Source organism: Carya illinoinensis, chromosome 16 (genome assembly GCF_018687715.1).
Source record: "Carya illinoinensis cultivar Pawnee chromosome 16, C.illinoinensisPawnee_v1, whole genome shotgun sequence".
Lineage (NCBI taxonomy): Eukaryota > Viridiplantae > Streptophyta > Magnoliopsida > Fagales > Juglandaceae > Carya > Carya illinoinensis.
Window position 1 is genome coordinate 24433811 of NC_056767.1, and position 22452 is coordinate 24456262.

Consider the following 22452-nt stretch of genomic DNA (forward strand, 5'->3'; position numbering starts at 1 on the left):
GCCAAATGATTAACATCCATTTTCACAAGGGAAATGCTTGGGAGCCCGCTGGGGTTACCACTAGCTTTTTTGTTAATTATTTTTTTGTTTAATGATTAAGTAAATGCTTTTTAATAATATTGTATTTTAAAAAAAATTAAAAGTATTAAAAAAATACATATAAAAAAGGGAAAAAAAAAAGACACACAAAGTAACTAACGATAACTCCCAGCGATGGCTATAGTACCACCCTTTTCACAAAGTGAAATTCCCATTAATGTAAGTTAGGGAGCAAAATCTGAATATAATGAAAAATATGCCCACAAGTACAAAATAAGCCACCTGCTCTCTGAACCAACTCCACCACATTCTTTGCATTACTTTCAAATACAACTATGTGAAAACCCAACTCCAAACAAAATGAAATTTCCATGAAAGCTCCAAAGGTTTCTACAATGTGGTTGAGGACATCCATGTTTCGAAATTTGCTTTGAGGCTAGAAGATCTCCATTCTCATTTCTTAAAATAATACAAATTCCCATTTTTTGGTGAAAATTATCCAAAGTAATGTCCCAATTAGCCTTAAGATATCCAGACTTTGGTGGTTGCCAAGACTGTGCAAGTTCTTGTTGTTGGAAATAGTTGAAAAATGAAGATTGTTTAAGAGTTTGAAATTTCTCTAGAGAATTATGAGCCATACACAATAGTCGACAATAGTTGAGATGGATGCTGGAAAATGTTGTCATAAATTGGCTTGTTCCTCCATAAAGATCTAGCAGTAATTATCATTAACTCAAAATATGCACTCTCAAGACATCTTTCTAGGAACATAACTATGTCCATGAACTTGAGACCCGTAAGCCTACTTTTCTGAAGTTTCTTGTTATAAAGACACCAGACATCAATAGTAGAAAGGCACTCCCACAAAATATGTTTAGTAGATTCATATGCTAAGAAACAAATTGGACAAAGTGCATCTCTCACAACATTTTTCATCTTTAAATTTTTTCTGGTTGATAGGATATTGCAGCAAGCTTTCCACATAAAAGTCTTCACAACTGGAGGTACATTGGTTTGCCAAATGCTCAGGCAACATTTTTGTGCAGTACTACCTTCAGAAGAACCACATGAGTTTATGTTGCATAAATCTTACTGAAGACAGTAGGCACTTCTCATAGAGAACCTACTATTATTTGTACATCTCCATTCTGAGCTATCTTCACTAGCAAGATAACTAAGACATGTTAGAAATCAAAGCCACTTCATTTGCACTAAACAAAGTCTGCAATAGATCCATATTCCACTCAGTTGAACCTGGAAGTATTGAGTTTTCAAGCTTGGCATTCTCATCTAGAATTGATCTTGGAGATTGAATAGAGTAAGGCATGGGACATATTATCCATTTATCTTTCTAAATATAAGTACTTTTACCATTTCTCACTCTCCACCATAAGCCTTCCTTAAACAAATCTCGAGGTGAAAGAATGCTTTTCCAAGCATAAGATGTATTTGTAGGTATTGTTGCCTCAAAAAGAGTAGAGTTAGAAAAATATCTTGCTTTGAGGATTTGAGCAGACAATGATGATGGCATATGTAGTAGTAGCCTTCAAGGTTGTTTGGCCAACATAACAGTGTTAAAGCATTATATATCTCTAAAGCCCAGCTCTCATTTCCTTTTTGCCATGCCCATCTTACTCCAGCTCAACTAGTAAATTTTATGGTCATTTTCCATATGGCTCCAAAAAAAATCTCTGCATCATCTGAGTAATTTGAGAGCAAAGGGGTCTTAGGTAAATAATACACCCATGCAATATGTTGGAATGGCTTAGATGACAACCTTAAAGAGAATTTCTTTCCTAGCCTTACTAAAGAAATTTTGATTTCCAACCATTGATCCTCTCCCAAATTCTATTTGTAATGTAATTAAAAGTAATTGTTTTGTTTCTACCCACCATAGATGGTAAATCAAGATATTTCTCAAAGCTACCAATCGATTGAATGCCAGTTCCGAATAGTAGATGTAGTTGCTCTATCAGTATTCCTACTAAAATAAAGAGAAGTCTTGGCCCTATTCAATTGATGGCCAAAAGACCTCTCATAGCATTGTAAAATGCTTTGCAACCTACTTCATTCTATTGAATTTGCTTTAATAAAAAGCAAATTGATGGCACAAAAGCTGATTGAGTCTTAAATATGTTTTACAAGTTCTAGATAAGCTAATTACAAGGTCAAGAGTTTAAAAATTTAAGGAAGCTATGCAAGAATTGTTGCAATCCACTTGAGATGAAACTAACAACTCCAACATTCAAAATGAACTTGAAGGAAGAAAAATTAGTTTTAATCCATTTGATACAAGTTTTGGAAGAGTGCAATATGACTTAGAGTTATTACTTGGGCTTATTGTTATGATTATGAGATTAAGGCTTTGGACTTGTTAATTCATTAAAATGGTTTATTTTATTAGTCATAGGAATTAGTCTAGAATAATTGGGCTTGAGGATGCTTGGCCTAATATGTCTTATGTTTTGTGAACTAGGGTTTTAAGGGAAATATAAACACTAAAGGGAACTATAGGGGGCACCAGCCAAGAGGGTGTTTTGGGTATTGTATTGTTGGTTTAGGGTTTCTTCTTAGAAGGCGTAGAGTGGGCACCCATCCAAGGGTATTTTGGAAAAAAAAATATTTTAATTTTCAGCTAGGGTTTTTGGGGGGATGGGTTATTTAAACTCCTTGAAGCCACATTTTACAAAGTTTATGAAATTTGATAAATATTTTTCATTGTGAGTTGAGTTTAGCTTCTTTTGTTCTTGAATGAACTTTTGAACTTATCAAAGACAAATCACAACATTTGTGACGTTCTTTTCTGTAATCTAGGTTCTTGAGACAAGTTCTTCAACGGGTATAGATTTTCTATAATCTAAGTTCATGGAACAAGTTCTTTAATGGGTCTAGATTTTCTATTGACTTGATTTTGGTTTTCTTGGATAAGTTTTCAAATTGATTATAGGTTCAAAAGATTTAATCCCATGGGTTCACAAATTATTATCAACAAAGAACAAGTGGGAGATCCGAATCCTACCTCTTGAAAATGGCACATTATGAAGAGCTCTAGTCAATTGTGCATGTGATAGGAGTTGACTTAATACTTCAGCAAAAATGATAAATAAATAAGGAGAAATAGATCTCCTTGTCGGATACCTCTCGAAGGTATAAAACTCATTCTTGGTTCACCATTAATTAGAATGGAGTAGGACACTAAGGAAACACACTCCATAATTAGTTAAACCCATCTCTGCTCAAATCCCATCTTCACCAAGACAAGCTTTAAGAAATCTCATTCAACTATATCATAAGCCTTGCTCATATCAAGTTTAACAGTCATGTAACATTCTCTTCCTTTCAAACAAGAACTCATGGTATGAAATGTCTTATAGGCAGCTAACACATTGTCAGTAATGAGATAAGCGGGTATGAATACACTTTGGTTTGTTGATATAATATGAGGCAGAATAGTCTTAAGCTGATTGGCTAAGACTTTTGAAATTATTTTATAGATGACATTACATAAGCTGGTGGGATGATTATCTGTTACCTTAACTGACTCTTTAACCTCTAGAATAAGGGTGATAATTATGATTTATAACTGTCAAAGAATCTCCATCGTTAAGGAACCTGAGAAGACTATGGCATACTTTATCTCCAAACACATTCCAATTAGCTTGAAAAAATAGATAGAATAACCATTAAAACCTAGTAATTTGTAGGGAGACATCTAAAAGAGTTGTTCTGACTTCTTCGATTGTGAAGGTCTTTTGTAAACTACTGTTCATATAATTTATCACTATGTGGTTAATAACTGATAAACAAGTTTCAATATCCTCAAGAGATTAAGAAAAACTGAACAAAATAGTATGATTGATTCTTTTTCTCTGATTTGCAAAAGAATGGTAAAACTTTGTATTGCGATCACCATATCTTAGCCAATCCACTTTAGCCCTTTGCTTCCATCATATATCATCATTCTCACGTAATACATTTATTGCATATTGTACATCTCTAAGCTCAGCTATCGATTTAGATGAGTTATCAAACTATAGTGCCTCTAGCTTTTCTTACAAGAGATGGAGTTCTCTCCTCTTGTTATCATATTTGCATTTGCTCAATCTTTTCAAAGCTGCGATACAATTATTCAAAGAGCAAGTAAGGGCTACCAGATTATCATATTGATGATCCCCCACAATTGCAAGTATTCAAAATAATTGTTTTACAACTATCATCTAAGTTCCGGCAAGCCTCATATCTCTCCATATGTTTCTCTTAAGATGAGAAATAAAACCTAGAGATTGAACACAACTTAGAATTGGATTATTATGTGAAATTGACTGTGGAAGAACCTTAGCAGTAGCTCTACCAAAAGAAGTGAGCCACTCATGATTGGCAAGCGTTTTATCTAATTTATCTATCCATAGTGAAAGTATCATTTGATCTATGATTGCACCAAGTAAATTTTAGACCCTGATAACCCATATCACATTGCCCACAATCAATCAAAACAGATTGGAAGTCATCTGTATGTTGAACAGATCTGTTAACACCACCTTTCTTCTTAGAGGGACTCAGAATTTCATTAAAATCACCCATTAAAACCCAAGGTGAATAAATACCCCTACTAAAAAATTTGATTATATCCCAACCTTCCTTCTGTTTCTATGAAATTGAATGCCCCATAAAACCTTGTGAAGAACCATCAATATGAACTCTGTTGCAATCTGATTGTAATATGAATGTGTGGTAGAGAAAAATTACGGAGTTTAAACATCAAGATCATTGTGCTAAAATAATGGTAATCCACCACTTCTTCCCACACTATCAACAATTATAAGATGATTAAAGCTCAGTTTCAATTTCAAAGGCTGAACAATATTCCATATTAACTTTCTCCATTAAAAACAACAAATGTGGCTTATATTTCTTTACCAATTGGTAAAGACTACAAACTAATTGAGGGTTGCCAAGCCCTCAATAGTTTCAATTTAAGATTTATTTTTGTTGGCAGGGCTAGAGCCAGCCTCCGTCGATGTCACAAGAGAATTTATTTTATCACCTGATTCCTGCATAGGATTTTTTAGTAGCATTTAGACCAAACACTATGTCAGATTCAATATTGCCAACCTGATTCTTACTCTTCCATTTCATAGGCATGTTAGAAAGAGATTCCCACACAGATATGATAAATCTTCATACATAGTAAACGAACTACAATCTTCTCATATCGAAATTTAGAAGAATAACTTGCCACACCCACCCTTTAGTTGAAGAGAGAGAATTTAGAAGAATAATTGGTTGGGCTCTCTCCTCTCTTTCTATCTTTACCTAATAATATCATTTTGCATTCTTGAATTATTTTTCTCTTTCCAATATTTTTTAAATCTTAGAATTTGTATCCCAAAGTCATAAAATCTTGAAAATCTCTAATCAAGTTTAAATTCGATTGTTGGATTATTATTATTATTATTACTATTATTATTATATATCAATTTTAACAAAAATTTATATTAATAAAATCCAATTGCTTATTCTACAAATTCCCAATTTTAATACTTCAATGAAGAAAATGATATTTTATTTTAACTCTACTTAATAGTGTATGAGAAGTTTTAGTTTTACAAAAAATATTTTATAAAAATAAGGAGATGTTTGGAGAATGAGATGAGAAATCTATAAATAGTAGTGAAATGATTTGAGTTATGATGTTTTATAAGATTTTGAGGAATGAGAGAGAAAAAGTTGAATAAAAATATTATAAAATTAAAATATTATTATAATATAAAATTTTATTTTTATTTTTATTTAAAAATTTAAAAAAATTGAATTATTTTATTTTATTTTTTTGTTTGAAATTTTGAAAAGCTATAATGATTAGTTTAAAAAAATTATAATAATTAATTTAAAAATATTTGTGTTTGAATATGTTTGAAAAAAAAATGAGATGAGATAAGATGAAATGATATATAAATTATTTCTAAAAATCTCAAAATTTATAAAATATGTAATTTGGTTTGATGGGTCAGATTTATTTTATAGTAAAAATACTTTAAAGTTAAACAAAATTTTCAATATGACATAACACCGAGTACATGAATTTACAAATTTATTTTATATATTTAAATAATCAAAAACTTCCCACCCAACTAATCACCCTTTCGCCATCGTGGAAGAAATTTCTCATACTGATTCTGCGTAGAATTGGGAGGTGGAGTCTGTCCTCTTGGAATTCGAATACCTGAACTTGAATTGTTTGCATGTTTCCGTTTTTCCTCCGCAGCCAAACCAACTCAAATTCTTTTGATTTTGGTTTACTTTTTACCTAAAATGAGTGAAGGCACCCACTCGGCCCCCCGCAGTGAGGCGAACGCCAGCTCTAACCCTAACAACAAGCGCGAAAGCGATTCCGAGGATCATTCCGATGGAGGTGGCGTCGTCAAGAAGCCGAAAACCGGCGCTTCTTTCGAGATCGAAGCGGATGCGGCGGAGGATAAGGGATCTAGGCACACCATGGAAGATGCGTGGGTTGTGCTCTTGGACGCCACCGCCGGTTCTCCTGGAAAATTGAGGTCCTTCATTTTATTTCGTATGCTGTATTGATTTTCTTTCCGTAAGCAATCTCGTGCATTTCGTTCTTTTGCAAAACCTGGGTTTTATTGTTACGGAACTTGTTTTTAGTTGCGGGTAATTAGCACAATTTTAATCTTTGTTGCTCTTGGCAATTTGCATTTACTCCTCGAACTATTATGATGTTTGGAAAGAAATTTGTTAGTTATGTTATTGGTTTGTTGTTTTCTTGTCAGGTGTGCTCATTTTGCAATCTATGATGGACATGGCGGTCGGTTAGCTGCAGAGTACGCTCAAAAGCATTTACATGCAAATGTTCTTTCGGCTGGCTTACCACGTGAGTTGGTGTGTTAGCTTTGTCTAATTCCATACATTTCGTTTAGTGAGACACTTAGTGTACTGTAGATAGACATTATTAACTGTTACTGTTTATTTGAATTCATCGACTCATTGCGAATGGCTACTTCTGCTACTGTGCTGATGCTGAAAATGCGGCTTTTATATTCTCTCCGACGTTTGATATGAAAAATCTTAATATGCACTTTTGTATCACCGTATTAGGTTCACATATAATTTACAAAACAATAACTTTTCTGATATGGGAACACTATTTCACTTGTATAAACAAATGGGCGCAGTATTTCATGATTTTCGTTCTTCTACTTGTTCAGTTGGCCTTCTGATTTCTTTAATCAACATGAATTATTAAAATATATGGCAGTAATACCATGCAATTTCATCCACGTGTTGTAATTAGCATCCAACAGTTTAAAAAATAAAAGAAAAGATTATGCAATTCACTTTTATGTTTGCATCTTTACAATATTCCTATTTCTAATTGACTGTATACTGTTGTCATTGATTTATGTCCCCATTTTCTATGCTGGTGCAGTTAGATGTAAAAGCAGCCAAACGAGCTATATTAGATGGTAAGAAATCATTTCGTGTCTCTCTTGTTGATCCATTATCAGTGTTATGAGATTCTCTTGTCTGTTGTTTATATGTATTTCTTTTCTTGATTAGGTTTTAGAAAAACTGATGAATCTCTTCTCCAAGAAAGTGCGACAGGTAAGATATTTTTTAAGAGTTAAGCCCCTCAACATTCTATCTTTAAATACATGACTCTTATCCTTATCTTTCTCTCCCTCTAGATAGGTGTCTCTCTTGTTTACTTTCTGTGTACTTGAGTTGTGCCTTTTGTGTTCTTTAATAAAGATTTATGCCCAAAAAAAAAAAAAAAATGATAATAAATGAACTATATTTTTAATGTATTATGTCATTTTTAGACTTTTGGAGCACTTCGCCTAAAGCATACCTTTCATTTTTTCCAGAAAAAACAGCGGTCCAAGTTAGGATTTTTGCTATGAGGGTAAATTTGTTATAACTAGCTAATGACAGTCACTGCTTCAACTGAATCTCTGACCTGGAAGTTGGAAATGGTATTTAGTATAGAGTAGTAAGGGGCCTAGGTGGTACTTATGTTTCTGGTATCAATTATTGTCCTAGAACCTTACAGATTTTTTGGATGGAATGAAATGTCTTATATTTTTTCATTAAAAAAATCAATCATTACACAAAACTAGTTGCTTATTCGATCAATCAAATTTTACTAAATAATGCTTTTTAGACCACGATATTTTTTCTGTTGGCCTTCATTTCCCTGGTCACTATGAGAGATGATATCATAGGCTGCACATGGATGAAGTCATTTGTCACTTCTCTCTCTCTGGCTAAAAGTTTTGCTATGCTTTACTTAAGAATTTATTCTTACTGCTTGTGATCTAATCCCATTTTTATCAGCGGGTTGGCAGGATGGTGCTACTGCAGTTTGTGTTTGGGTGGTTGGACAAACGGTGAGTTCTTAATTCTTATCTTTCTAATAATATATTAAAACTATTAGAAGTAGGTGCTTAGCAAGTTTTCTTTATTTATGTAAGACGTAGTTTTTTAAATTTCTTGGAAAGAAACTTTGGTGTGTAAGGGTGTTGAGAGAAGTAGAAATCTTTGGGTGGACCGCTAGTCTTTGTAAAATATTGACAATTGATTGCCTGAGAAAAAAGAACTAAGTGTGGATAAATGTTGCATGCGAAAGAATTGTGGCAAGATGGTATACTTTCTCCTTTTCACATTGCATTGTGGCAAGAGAATCGTGGTTGTTAGCCTTAACCTTATTTGGATTTGCATTGGGGGATCCCTGCTTCTATGATCGAAGTGTTTGAAAGTTGTTAAGGGAAACTTGGTTTTCATGAGAAATGTGTTTTGAGGAGCACTTTCTCTTCGTATCATGTGGACAATCTGGTGGATAAATAGAATAGCCAATCAGCCTATGTAGTTAGTCTTCTTTGTATGGAAATCTTATTGGGGATGATCCTGACCATGGACAACATATGGAAACACTGCATTATCTTTATGGACTGGTGTTGCATGTCTAGAGAAAGTGGTGAAAGAGTGGATTGTTTGCTTCTATATTGTGAAGTTGCCTAGGACCTGCGGGATGAGTTCTTCAGAGGGGTTGGGTTAGCTAAGGTTATGCTTGAGAAGGTGGTTAATTTTATTGCAAGTTGGATACATCCCAAGGTATACCGCAGATTGCTACAGTCTGAAAAATGATCCCAATTTTCCTATTATGGTGCATCTAGAAGGAAAGAAATGATCGGTGTTTCAAAAACAGGGAACACTTGTTAGAGGAGCTTAGATCTTCTTCAATACATTATTCTTATGCAATAGCTATTGATTGTAATGGGCCTAATTTTCATGATTTTCTTGTATCTCTTTCTTCTTCCTAATAAGGCGTTTTCTCTTGTATATGTCCTATGTACTTGGACTATGCCTACTCTTTTATTAATAAAATTTTTACTTATAAAAAAATTACCAAATTTATGTCTTTGGTTGAGTGGGGATTGCGAGAGAGAGAGAGAGAGAGAGAGAGAGAGAGAGAGAGAGAGAGAGAGAGAGAGAGAGAGAGAGAGAGAGAGAGAGAGAGCACTGTAACCCTACACGCCGCCACCCTTGGTTTGGCGAGTGGCGTCTCACCTCCGGCACAGACAGGTCCCAGCAACCTTGCCGAGGGATGTCCGACTCTGTTTCTCCTTTCGGCGACCGAGGTTTTCACAAGGGTAGCTATCGGATAGTTGAATAGTGATCGTACCACCATTGAATTTGATGGCCATTGACATAAAAAGGGTCGACCGTGACCGGCGAAACTTCTGGGAGTACTCCGGCGCTGGTAACTTCTCCTGCAATAGTGGAAAGATTTTCTATCTCCTTTTTGCACAGAAATTTCCGTAGGTGTTTTTTTGGGGCCTTTGTTTGATCATGCTGCATTGTAGCTTCTGATTTGGGTCTTTGTTTAATCGGGGTTATTGGTTGATCATGCTGTATTGGGCACAAAATTGTACTTTTCGTTAAGAGGATGTCGTGGGAGCAATAGGGTATCTTTGATATGGGATTTGGGATCTGTCGATGACGACGCGCAATGCGGATTTGTCTCAGTTGAAAGGTGAGAGGCGGTTGAAAGTGGAATAAAAAACTTTCGCTTTGACGAAAGAGGGAGGTAAGTTTCGTTTTTTTGAACGTAGCAGAAGGATAGCTAAGTTCATGTGTCTAAGTGGGATGGCAGTTTCGTGGGTGGCTAAGGGGATTGAGGATTGTTTAGAACTTAATTGTCATGAAGGTTTCTTCAGAGAGTTAAGGATGGATAATGGAGTTTTTATAATTCAACAGCATGTTAATGCAAGGGGTAACTTTCTGCAACTCTCAGAATTCCGGAATGGAAGGAGGAAAGGTTTGTTGGTTAATCCCGGGGGGGGGGGGGGGGGGGGGGGGGGGGGACAAATGGCTTTGGTTGGAGAGGCTTTCTGCAGTCCATTCAAAGTCTTACCGAGTCCAAAACCACTATTCTGAAGCATGCAAATAGTGGAGAGTTTGTTGATGGAAAAACAGTGGGAAGGCCGCCTTCATTCAAAGGTGCTTCATATGCTAAGGTGTTAAGGTCACTGGCGAGTAGTCCGGCTGAGTTTAGCTCAACGGTAGAAGGAAAGGGGAAGGCACTTGTAGGAGACAAAGGTCATCAGGTGACACTGGGAGAAGTGGAGGGGATCTTGTGGAATGTTAAAGCTCAATTGAAGGGAGTTATGGAGTATGTGAGAGATCTAATGATTAAAGTGGATAAGGGGCTGGATCTAGTCAAGGGTTTTGATGGTGGGTTGAGAATGGATGAGGGAGGGCGGGTGGGTAGATCCTTCGGGTTTGAAGGCCACAAGTGTGCTGGCAAAGTTTTCAACACCGTCACAGATAGGGTCGTTGGATGCTGGCATCTTTGTCCATGCCAATGTCGCTATGCCTCCTAAGGGATCAGTAGGGCCTTAGACACCAGTTGCAGATGGGGTTGGTACTTCTGTATAGGGTTCATTTTTAGTTGAAGATGGGAGTCCCTCTAGGGTCTTGTGTACTTTGGAAGAAACATTCGAGCCTCTTTTAGAAGATGCAAATAGGGTAACAAAAGGTTGTGTTTCCCCTACCTATTCTATGTCTCCTGAGGGAGCAGTAGGTGATGGAGTACATACACGCAATGTAGCTGTTGAGCAACCATTTGGCAGGAATGAAATTATTGGTTTATCGTTGGTGCCTTGTGTGGAAGAAGCTTTAGAGTCGGGAGTGCAGTTGGGTACTGTGAGGATAATGTCGTTCCCCTGGTTTCTCTTCCTTTGGTAAACAATATAGTGGGTTCTCCATCGGATTGCGTTTTGAATAAAATTAACGAGTGTTTGCAAATCTTGGGGCTTTCACATGGAGAATATGAAGACCAATTTAAAGCAATACTCACTGCAATTGAGGCAAGCCACGTGCTTGAAACCAAATCACATTTCAAGAAAAGCATGGAGTTAAAGCGTCTTTCATGGGCAATCAACTATGATGCTAAGGGAGGTAACTCAAGTCAAGGGAAGACTAAAAGGAGGACATTGTGAAGAGGATTTTTGGGCATTCTTGTAGTGGGATTTTCGAGTAGATGATTAGGTTAACTAGAAAAACAAGGGGCTGGGGTTGGGGAGGTGTGTTCCATTCAAATTCAGGCTTGGTGTATTTTATGTAGTTTTCATGGGCTTTTTGGGTCATTAGGGGCTTTTTAGTATGGGCTATGTGTTTTATTGTATATGTCCAGTGTACTTGGTTACTCCTATTGATATTTATAATAATAAAAAAAATATTACTTATAAAAAAAAAATACCACCCATTTTTCACTTGCAACCCAAACCTCTGAAACTGTCAATTTGCACCCAAACTTCTACTTTTTGGAAATTTTCACTGTGATCTCAATTTGGCCATAAAAAATTGTGCTACGTTCTATTATTCATCACTTTTAACATTCTTGTCTAAACTCTTTTGATAAGTAAGGTAAACTGGGTTAATATACAATAGAGCCATCTAATTGGTAAAAAGAAAAAGTGCTAGAAATTCATGAAAGGTATACATAGAAGACTCTACACTATTTTGGAGCACTGTCCATGTAACGCCCTAAGGGATGGTCCAAGTCACATCTAGGCTTAGTACATATAAGGACTAGTTAATGGTACAATTGGAGCCACATTGGAATAATTATAAAGAGTAAGAACTTCTCTCTTTCAAGCAATGTGGGATTCTATACACCACCTGTACTCACCATTCAGTATGGCAATTTTAATCTAATGATATGAAGCATTAAGAAAGCATGACTTAAGCTTGAATATATTTTTCGCAATCTTCGACACTATGCTCATTTCTTTGCCAAATAGGCTGGTATCATCTTCCACTATTGTGCGTACTAATGACTCATAAAGTTTCCTTTATAAGATAAACTTAAGGATATCATATGCCAAAAAGTGAGAGTTTGAGGTGCAAATTGTTGGGTTTTGTTGTTTAGGATGGAAGTTGAAAAAAAGTTTGATCATTAAGAGGTGCAAAATGTATGTTGGCCCTTTAATTTTTATACAATTTCTATTACTTAAGAAAAATATGTCTCAATATAAATTTAAAGTATCAATTATTTATTTTCACTTCAAATGAAGATCTTTTTACTGAATATAAAGCATTGTAGTCTAGGAAAAGGGTTTTCTCAAGTCCAACCATTTACAAGCTCCTATAGAAGGAACCAGGTAAAAAAAATAGTGTTACTTTGTTCTAGTACAATACAAAGAATAGCGCTCAATCTATATTAATTTGGTTATTTCTTTTAGTTTAAATTAAGATATGAATATGAGAGGTGCAAATAGAGGGACTAGGGATCACGAACAACTAGTAGAGACATTATTTGGAGCCAGAGTTTTTGTGATTGTTTTTTTTTTTTTTTGATAAGTAAGAAGATATTTTATTGATATTGAAATAGGCATAGCTCAAGTACACATGAAGTATGCATGAGCTGCATTTTCTGATGGGCTTTCTAATGGGCCGCATTTTCTCTCTCTAGGCCATGGCTTTGGCATCATGATGATAAAGGATATATGTTTGATGGGCCATATTGCGAAAAACTTCTCTTGGCTAAAACCAAGACTAGCTACCTTTCATGCTTATGGAAGTTGAATGAGAGTTCACTTTCGCTCATTTCATGAGTAAAACCAGACTAGTTACTTCCCTCTCTCTCTCTCTCTCTCTCTCTACACATTTATCTATTGACCGATCGTAATTGGTTTTGGGAGGGTGGTGTTAAGATCATTATGTCCCAGGCTACATTGATGAAGGCAATATAAAAGGCCTGGTAAATGTACCGTGTACTGGTTTATGATCCATGTTAGTATGTTACGCTGCTTTCTTAGATGTCCTGCAAGCCTAGCTTGTTGTTGGCACATTTGGAGGACAGTAGCAGATAAATTCCCATGGCTTCTTGGAAATGTGATAAGCTCACAATACTAGGGTTAGTTTTGCTTTGGATTATGCATTGTGCTGTTTCCTCTAGTTTATGCCATCGAAATTTTAATTGGTACTCATGGACATTTTTTAGGTTTTTCTTGCCAATGTTGGGGATGCAAAAGCAGTGGTAGCACGGTCATCTACCGTTGATGGATTGCAGAATCATTCAGATGGAGGAAGTTCACCGAAGGCCATTGTTTTGACTAGGGAACACAAAGCCATCTATCCACTGGAGCGTGCTCGCATTCAAAAGGTGAGGACTGCACATGTATGAATGTGTATATGGTTATTACCAGAAACCAGCATTAAAACACAGGCTACTCAGAAACAAATGGTAGAACGTATGGTTAGCAGTAGAACGTATGGTTGCATCCTCTTGTAAACAAAATTTTAAAGATTTTTGACATCAAAATACTTTCATTTTTCTGTTTGTGTTTTTCCCTTTGTTTTCCTTTTACTTTCCAAGTTAATATTTATATATAATAATGACATCAGGTAATTGTAAAGTTATAAGATCTTTGGATAATTTGGTTGAATGACATTGACATTTGAATATAGTGAAATTAGGTTGAAAAGCTTCAAGTGGGAGATAAATGCACAAAGTTCTATAGTTCCATTAACTCTAAATATCTGGATGGTGTAGTTTCGTCTGATCCTTCGGTGATTAGTAATTACATTATAAATTTTATCAGAGTTTATATACAGAACAATTCACTTGGAGACTCAAGTTGGATCAACTTTCATTTGCTTCTCTTGAGGAGGCTGATGCTTGGTGGTTGGAAAGACCCTTTAAGAAGAGCAAGTTGTGGGGTGTTTTAAAACCCTAAACAGTGACAAGGCTAGGTCTGTATGGTTATTCCTTGAATTTCTTCCAAGCATGTTGGGATGATGTGTAGGAAGATGTTATGAAGGTGCCGGTGAGTCGCCTGTAAAAGGCAATTTTGAGAAAAGCTTTGGTGCTACTTTCATTGCCCTTATCCCAAAGAAGCTAGAGCAATGCAAATTAAGGATTTCTGGCCCTTTAGCCTAGGGGTGTTGTCAGCAAAATTTTGGTCAAAGTTCTTGCAAATAGAATGAAGTCGGTACCGTCAGAAAATTCTTGTCCTGACCTTATAACCAATGAATGGAAAAAAATGTCTTGATTGTCCACTAAGATCAGGAGATCCAGGAGGGTTGTGTAAATTGGTCATTTAAAAAGCTGATGATCACGCGAACTTTGGTTTTTAGATCTCTTTGCCAAGAATGTGCTGTTGGGGAAAAATGGTAACTGGTTGCCCTGTGTATCTCCTTAGTGCATTTTTTTGGTATTGGTGAATGATATTACAATGGGATTCGTCAGTAGTACGTGAGGATTGCCTTATCCTCTTTACTCAATTATGAGTTCTGATAACCAGGCTCCTGAATGTTAGAAGAATATGTTATGAAGTACAAATATTCTTGCCTAATTTCTACTCTTAACATCCGGTGCATGTAGATCATATGTTTATTCATTTTTTGTTGGTAAACAATAAGTTTTATTAATAGAAATAGGCATAGCCCAAGTACACGGGATATTCTTTATATCCATATTCATACCTTTAGAGTGATGCATCATATTCATTCCTTTGCTTCTATCATATGGTAAATATGACAAATTGAGTTGAAAGGATCAACCAAAAGTTCATGGTGGACAAGATAGTGATCCTCAGCTCAACAGTCCACATGATAATATGGTATTCGAGAGAAGATTGATTCCACTGTATGATTAACTATGTCTGAATCTACTTAGAATGCATATTTCTGGTCTTTTGATATCAAGTATTCTTTGATACCCAGGCTGGTGGTACAATAAGTTCAAATGGACGACTACAGGGGCGCTTGGAAGTTTCTCGGGCCTTTGGAGATCGGCAGTTCAAAAAGGTTTTTAATTTCTCTTTTTTCAGACAATTTATTTTGTGGTTTCATGTTTGCTTAGGTTGTATCTTATCCCAGTAGAATTTGTGCTTGGAAGATTGCAAGTGGGCAATGAATAAGCTTAAAGTTTTTTTCTTTAACACTTTGTTTCTCTAGGAAATTGCGATAGACTTTAATGGGCTGTGTACCCATGATTTTCTTGTATCTGTTGCAAATCTTAGTTAGGCGTCTCTTTTGCATATGTCCAGTGTACATGGGTTATGCCCATTGTTTCCATCAAGAAAATTCTCGATTAGTAATCAAAAAAAGAATCTTGGCTTAGCTTTATCTTGATAAATGCTTAATATATATATATATGTCGACTCTCTTCCTTCTTTCTTCGTCAGGTGTTTCTAAGACATTTTTAATGAAAAATGAATATATGTCAACATCACCTTCACCCTATTCCCCCAACTGCCCCCACTGCCACATAGGCCTTATATGGTCATGTTTTGCACACATTTAAGGGATCTGACTTATATGCATGGGTGAAGCAGTACTTTGTATTAAACTAAATAATGCCCTGGATTGAGTATTGAAAGGTGGTGAATGAAATCCCACATTGCTTGGGAGGGAGAAGTTTTTAAGGGGTCTGACTTGCTCTTTATAATGATCCTAATGGGCTCTAATTGTTACTTTGTCTACTTATAAAAAAAATTGTTACTTCGTCTATAGTCTTTTTGGAGGATGAGTGCAGATATGGCTTGAGTTTTCCTCGGGTTGTTACGAATGAGAATGTATTTATTTTCTTTCTAAATAGATTGTAATGTTTTGACCCGCACCTGGATTGATTGAAAACTTGCCGTGGAAAGAAACTCTTGAAAGATTGAAATAAGCAGCAAATGTCTTGAAGCTTAAAGCAACACATCCATTTTGCTTTCAACATCCACCATGAATTGAAATATTCTTAATAAGATCTATGGCTTATAGACTGTGCACTTACAAATATCAAGTTCTAGACAACAATGGAGTTACCAATGGTCAACAAAAGGGAGAGCAATTTTTAACCTCGGTAATTTATTCGAGTGGATTTTTTTTCCTTTAATTTTTTGTAGGGGTTGGAACAGTTAATAGTCTACCCCAATATAGTCACTTGGTATTGTTTGATGACAGAGAGGAAAAGATTAAACAGAAAGGAGAGATCAATTAGATGCCAAGTAGAAAGAAATAGATGGTTCACATAACAATTTGAAAATGAAAAAAATTATCTGTGTTCTAGAATCTTGGCAATGATTTTGGTTGATTTTTTCCCAAGGTTTTGTATGGATTGGAACACTTCATTATGTGACCATATCTAGTGTACCTTTGTATATATTTTGATCCCCCCCAACTGCACCCATCCAGAAACATGCATCGTGTTAGCTCCTGCCAATTTGAGTCCACCTCTCTTATCTCTCTCTACCCCTCTCTATTGGATAAACTATTTTGAAGCCACCTAAAGATAGAACAATTTATAATGAATTGATTCTTGGAAACTTCATGAGTGGCAGGTGGGTGTTATTGCAACTCCAGATTTTCACTCTTTTGACCTTACAGACAGAGAGCACTTCATCATTCTTGGTTGTGATGGCCTCTGGGGGGTATGTGTTTGATATATTGTGCTGCTCTTCTTCACATGGACACCTATAGGATGTTATAGAATATTATTTTCATTTTTATAGCTGGATCTTCTTGTTTGGATTCTACTGGTATTGCACGAAATGTAATTCCAGATTTTTTTTTTATAGGTATTTGGACCAGGTGATGCTGTTAATTTTGTTCATAAATTATTGAAGGTAAGAATACACCTTTTGCTTTCTTTTTGATCATTTGTTAGTAAAAGGGGATCTTGGAGTAATCAGGGAAGTTGAAAGAGTCTTATAGTGCAAATGGTTCCTTCCCATTTATTTGGCTTGTTTTTCTCTAGAATTGGTTTAATATATGGCACACTAGGTTCTATTTAAATCTTTTTAGGTTGTATTTTTCATCTTCATATCTATTTCCAGTCTCTCCTTATTGCACAATTGATCTGGCTATATCGTGGGGAATATGGGTTAATTCAATTTGCGATAGAGATAGAAGCACCTGTGTGTTTTCTTATCAAAAAGAAAAAAAAAAAAAAAGAAGCACCTATGTGTTTATCTTTTGGGAAGTCCTCGACTGAGTTTCATCACAGGCTTCTCTCTCTCTCTCTCTCTCTCTCTCTGTGAAACCATTCACTGTCAGAACCACTGAAAGTGCTTGATTTGTGAAGTAACTACTGTTCCATCTGTAAAACTATCCATAACATGAACAATTTCCCATCATTTTACTGGACCCCATGTTAACATAGACCTTATTTGGCGAGCCATATACTCTTATATCAATAGTGGTATAAGGCACTATTGTCTGTATTATCCCACAAAGCCAGAGACATTTATATTTGTTTCCCTTGATGGGGGGGGTTTGTGAAAAGGAAAATATTTCCTGGGACTGCTTACCCTATGCTGTTTCGTCTGTACGATCGATTCTTTTTTGTGAGCTCCACCTCGTATTGTTATTATGTCAAGTTGGTTATTTAGAAGGCTTAACTTAGTGCTTAACAGGAGGGCTTACCTGTCACTGCTGTGAGCCGCCGTCTTGTAAAGGAAGCTGTTCGTGAGAGGCATTGTAAAGACAATTGCACTGCAATTGTAATTGTTTTCAGGCGCAAGTAATTTCATAGGCATCAACATTGTTCCAGAAGAAATATCCTGCTACTGGATATTAATTGCATTGAGGTGTTGTTTCTTCTTCAATTGTGTAAAAGCTCCTGGGATGTTGCTTGTGTATCGTCTGTTGTTCAATATCTCGATGGTTGCTCCGTTTTGCATGCTAAGTTGGTAGAAATAGACTTTGGATGCCATTTTATGAGCTGGACACCTGACTGTTCAAAAGGTTTGAAATATGTGGGGGGGTGCAATAACAATCACTGGGTAGTTTGTAGCTCTAAATTTAGTATTCCTTAATGCCAGATCTACTTCTGCTGTTCTATTTGTGCTGTGCTATCCAAGTACTTGCATCAAGTGGGCTGCTCTTGCTTGTTCAACTATTCGTTTTAGATTACAAAAGATTGTCAAGGATTGCATGCATGTTTGTACATCCAGGGATCTTCTCGTGTGAACCTGACTTAAATGCTTCTACAGAGTCGCAACATTTATTTCAGAAGTACACGACACCAAAGAGACTGCATGGAGTGGAGAGCCGCCATCATGGGGATAAAGAAAATTAGAAAGTTAGCAGCATCTTCTTGGTAAATTCCCACCGCAGAACTGCATCATCTGTTAGAAAATGAGATTTTTGAATTGTTGGGGACCCGATTCGTGGGTGAAACAGACATTACCATGTCACAACCATATGAAAGAATTTTTCCTTTCCTCTCAATAATTTGACGTAGAAATTCAAGATTGACTCGTAATATAATAATGTCTCGTACAATTTTCCATGAATTTTTTAATGAAAAATCGAAGAAATTACCTAATTGCAAAATTTTATATTTTTAAAAAAACTTCAGTATCAATTTTGAAAATTTGGAAACCCATACCTCAACGTATAAAAATGTGAAATCCCCATTACCTATTTAAAATTAACCAAAACTTTACTCGGAAATAGCGAAAGTAACAGAACGTAAGAGAGAATTCATTCGATATGATCTGGGATACAAGGTACAACTTTCGATATTAGCCGTTACGAGGAAAGAAAGGAATAGACTGGGAGAAGGAAGCCTTTGTCAGAACATAATTAATACGAATAAAAACCCTTACAGAACCCCAGTCAGCCACAAACTACACTGATTAGATACTTTTACATTGCGAATTAACATTCGAAGAAATTGGAAGCACAATTTACATTCTCAATACTAGACAAGGTATTGTTAACCAAGTCACTATTCCCCGTCATAATAGTAACGCTTTTATATATATATATATATATGAAGTACTATAACTACCTTATATAAAATATATATGAAGTACTATTACTACAAAGAGATCTTTTGTAATTGACTTTATATGATATGTGAGATTTACTTTACACTAAAAAGCAGTTTTATAATCTAACTTACCACGTAAAATCACCTTATATGTTTACCTTTGTATTTTTTTTTTTTTTTTATAGCTAAAGTATTTATATATATATGTAAGTAATGCTTCTAGAAATTCAACAAGTCCTATATCCAGTCTTATATATATATATATATATATGGAAGAATCAAGCATGAACACCTGCACGAATCAACACCAAATGGAAAGGACAAAGCTGGACGTACCCTATTACTTGTTTCAAACCTTGAAATGAACCCTGGGTTCCCCAAGAATCCTAGCGGAAAATATTGAAAGAGAAGGGCATCACCTTTCAATTTTCAATAACCCATCGTCCAAGATATTAATACCTATTCATTGTTATTATCATTCCCATGCAAGATTGCAAAAACTCCTAGTTCGCAGTTATTGCCTACATTGATAATAGATATCGTCGATAATTTCCTATGAACCCCTGGGAGGAAACAAAAACACGGTAACTCAATCATGGAACACATATATGGGTCCAGCATGTAACAATCTGGGCCAGTCAGTTAAAACCTTCTGTAATAACTCTGTAAAGGGTGTATTTACTGCTGTTTGTGCTCTACCAATTCAAGCAGCCTAAATCCCACAAAAGCTTCTAAAATCCTCTAAAAAACTATCTAATTAATCCGTAACTCCATTTGTTGTGATATAAGTGCAAGTTAAACTTTATGACAATGACTAGAAATTAAAATGAAGAGCATTTATGTAGAATAAAGAGTAGAGCTAAGTCGCAATGGAGAGAAGGTTCAACAATGGGGCGAATCAACATTGAGGCCATGACAAACTCAGTAACAGATCAATGCCACATTTGCGGTACCACAACAAAATTGCATTTCAAAGATATGAATTGAGTTATCCCATATCCAAACGCAACAAAAACAGATTACTAGCTAAAATGCATAAGAACAGATAAAGACCAACAAAATCTCTAGCAAGCATCAAACAATACCAAACTCAAGGAAAATGGTGGCAACGAAAGCATGTCAAAGCTCTTCAACATAATGATCGTAATAGAAGACATACCACAAACTAAAATAGCACGCAAAGATATAAAGATAACAAGGCCAACATTTGTCCTCTGATGCTGTTCAAATTCCAAGCAAAACTACCTCACTGTGACAATGTCATCGATCTTCAAGATCATCCTCACGCACTCTGTCGCCAGAGTGATCGCACTTGTGCTCACAAGCAGCGGCTGCACCACATTCTCCTCCAAGATATTAGTAATCTGCCCCTTTCTCACATTAATCCCTGCATTGATCTCACCCTGCGCATGCCGGTTCCTCAGCTCCGTCACAATGGCAATTGGATTCAACCCTGCATTCTCAGCCAATGTATACGGAATGACCTCAAGCGCCTCCGCAAAGGATCGTACACAATAGCCCTCCATCCCATGAAGCACCTTCGCCCAAGCACCCAACTGCCTAGACAGCTCAATCTCTGGCGCCCCACCACCAGCAATCAAAAACCGCTTACTCACCAAGCACCTGACCACACACAGAGCATCGTGCAAGCTCCTGTCCGCCTCATCAAGAACCAGCTGATTTGACCCACGGACCAACACCGTCGCGGTCCGTCCCATATCCTTGATCCCGGTAATCTTAACAATCTTCCCATCCCCAACCGGAAGCTCCTCAACAAGATCTGCAAACCCCAACTTCTCTGCCCGAAAATGCTCAATGTTCGCAATGGGCAAACAATTCAGTGTGTTGGTGATAAACTCAATATCTTCGCGCTCCACATCTTTGACCACCAAAATCTTCGCCTTGGCGAGATAATGAAGCGACAAATCAGTCACGGCATCGCGCAAAATGCTCTTCTGAATCAATAAAACGTTGCACCCGGTCGACTTAATCTTTTTAATCATTCCCAGAATGTACTGCCTCTCCTCCTTCAGTATTCTGTCCATTTGTGCATAATCTGATACCACGATACTCTGCTCGATATCAGTCTTCGGCGGCGAAATCTGGAACTGAATGACCGCGATCTTAGCGTTCTCCATACGAGTGAGACCTCCAGAGGCATGACTCACTTTCTTGTCAAATACAAGGCCTTTGACAAGCTCGGTGTCGTCGACAGTGCCGCCGAGCTTCTTGACGATCTTGATGTCCCTCAGGTCGACCTGATTGGGCTTCGCCGGGTCGACGACAGAGAGTACGGCGTCAACAGCCAAAGGAGCGAGGAGAGTTGAGTACTGGCTAACGACTTTGCTGTTCAGCGATGTACCGGCCGATTTGACTAGAGATTCGCGGTCGGAAAGCTCTACGGGGACTGCCATGGCGGTGAGGACTTCGACGGCCTTGGTGGCGGCCTTGTGTAGGGAGTCTGAGATGACGGTGGGGTGGATTCCGTTGGAGAGGAGGGAGAGGCAGCTTCTGAGAAGGGCGCCAGCGATGACGACAACGGTAGTTGTGCCATCTCCTGCAGAGGAGTCTTGGGCCTTGGAGAGCTCAACGAGCATCTTGGCGGCGGGCTGGAGTACCTCCATCTTGTTTAGGATGGTGGCGCCGTCGTTGGTGATGATGACCTCGCCGGAGGCCGTAGAGATCATCTTGTCCATGCCCCTAGGGCCGAGGCTGGTACGGACAGCATCAGCCACGGACCGCGCCGCCACGATGTTGGCGTGGCGGATGTCCTCCTTGCGCTTGTTATCCACGTACGACTCGGTCTTGGAAGAGGAGGCCATTGGAGAAGACACCGCGGCGGACGACATTGCAACAACACAACTGATATTAAAAAAACCCTAACCCTAATCCCAGAAAGAGAGGGTTTCAGAGAGAGTGAGTGAAGCGGGAGAGGTTTCTGGAGAGGGAGCGCTCGAGTGAGTTCGGGAGATCAGAGGGAAACTTACCTACTTTAAAACCCAACCAAACGACATCGTTTTCAGGATCTTAATTTCTTTTATTCCTCTTTGGTATTTTTATTATTATACATATAACTTTTTCAAGAATTTTCTTAATAAATTAATATTTTTTAAAAATTA

The 22452-nt window shown here is 37.0% G+C and overlaps 2 protein-coding genes across 6 annotated transcripts; one reads left to right on the forward strand and one right to left on the reverse strand.

The window, feature by feature from the left end:
* Positions 1-6156: 6156 nt before the first annotated feature.
* On the forward strand, positions 6157-18786 carry LOC122298616 (probable protein phosphatase 2C 8). 5 transcript variants are annotated; one of them, XR_006239476.1, is made up of 11 exons: positions 6158-6593; positions 6828-6936; positions 7484-7520; positions 7615-7659; positions 8392-8444; positions 13565-13726; positions 15289-15372; positions 16896-16985; positions 17133-17180; positions 17970-18143; positions 18510-18786. XR_006239476.1 is itself a non-coding variant. In XM_043108439.1 (10 exons), exons 1-10 carry the CDS (start codon positions 6352-6354, stop codon positions 18078-18080), a joined length of 981 nt encoding a protein of 326 aa, XP_042964373.1. In that variant the 5' UTR covers positions 6158-6351; the 3' UTR covers positions 18081-18396. The 5 variants fall into 5 exon arrangements, 3 of the variants coding, with proteins under 3 accessions (XP_042964374.1, XP_042964373.1, XP_042964376.1); XR_006239475.1 differs by having other exon boundaries at positions 18549-18786; XM_043108439.1 differs by lacking the exon at positions 18510-18786 and having other exon boundaries at positions 17970-18396.
* A 1490-nt stretch (positions 18787-20276) lies between these two features.
* Positions 20277-22303, reverse strand: LOC122298615 (T-complex protein 1 subunit delta). The gene has a single exon (XM_043108438.1). It carries the CDS (start codon positions 22180-22182, stop codon positions 20575-20577), a length of 1608 nt encoding a protein of 535 aa, XP_042964372.1. The 5' UTR covers positions 22183-22303; the 3' UTR covers positions 20277-20574.
* Between the last annotated feature and the right edge of the window lie 149 nt (positions 22304-22452).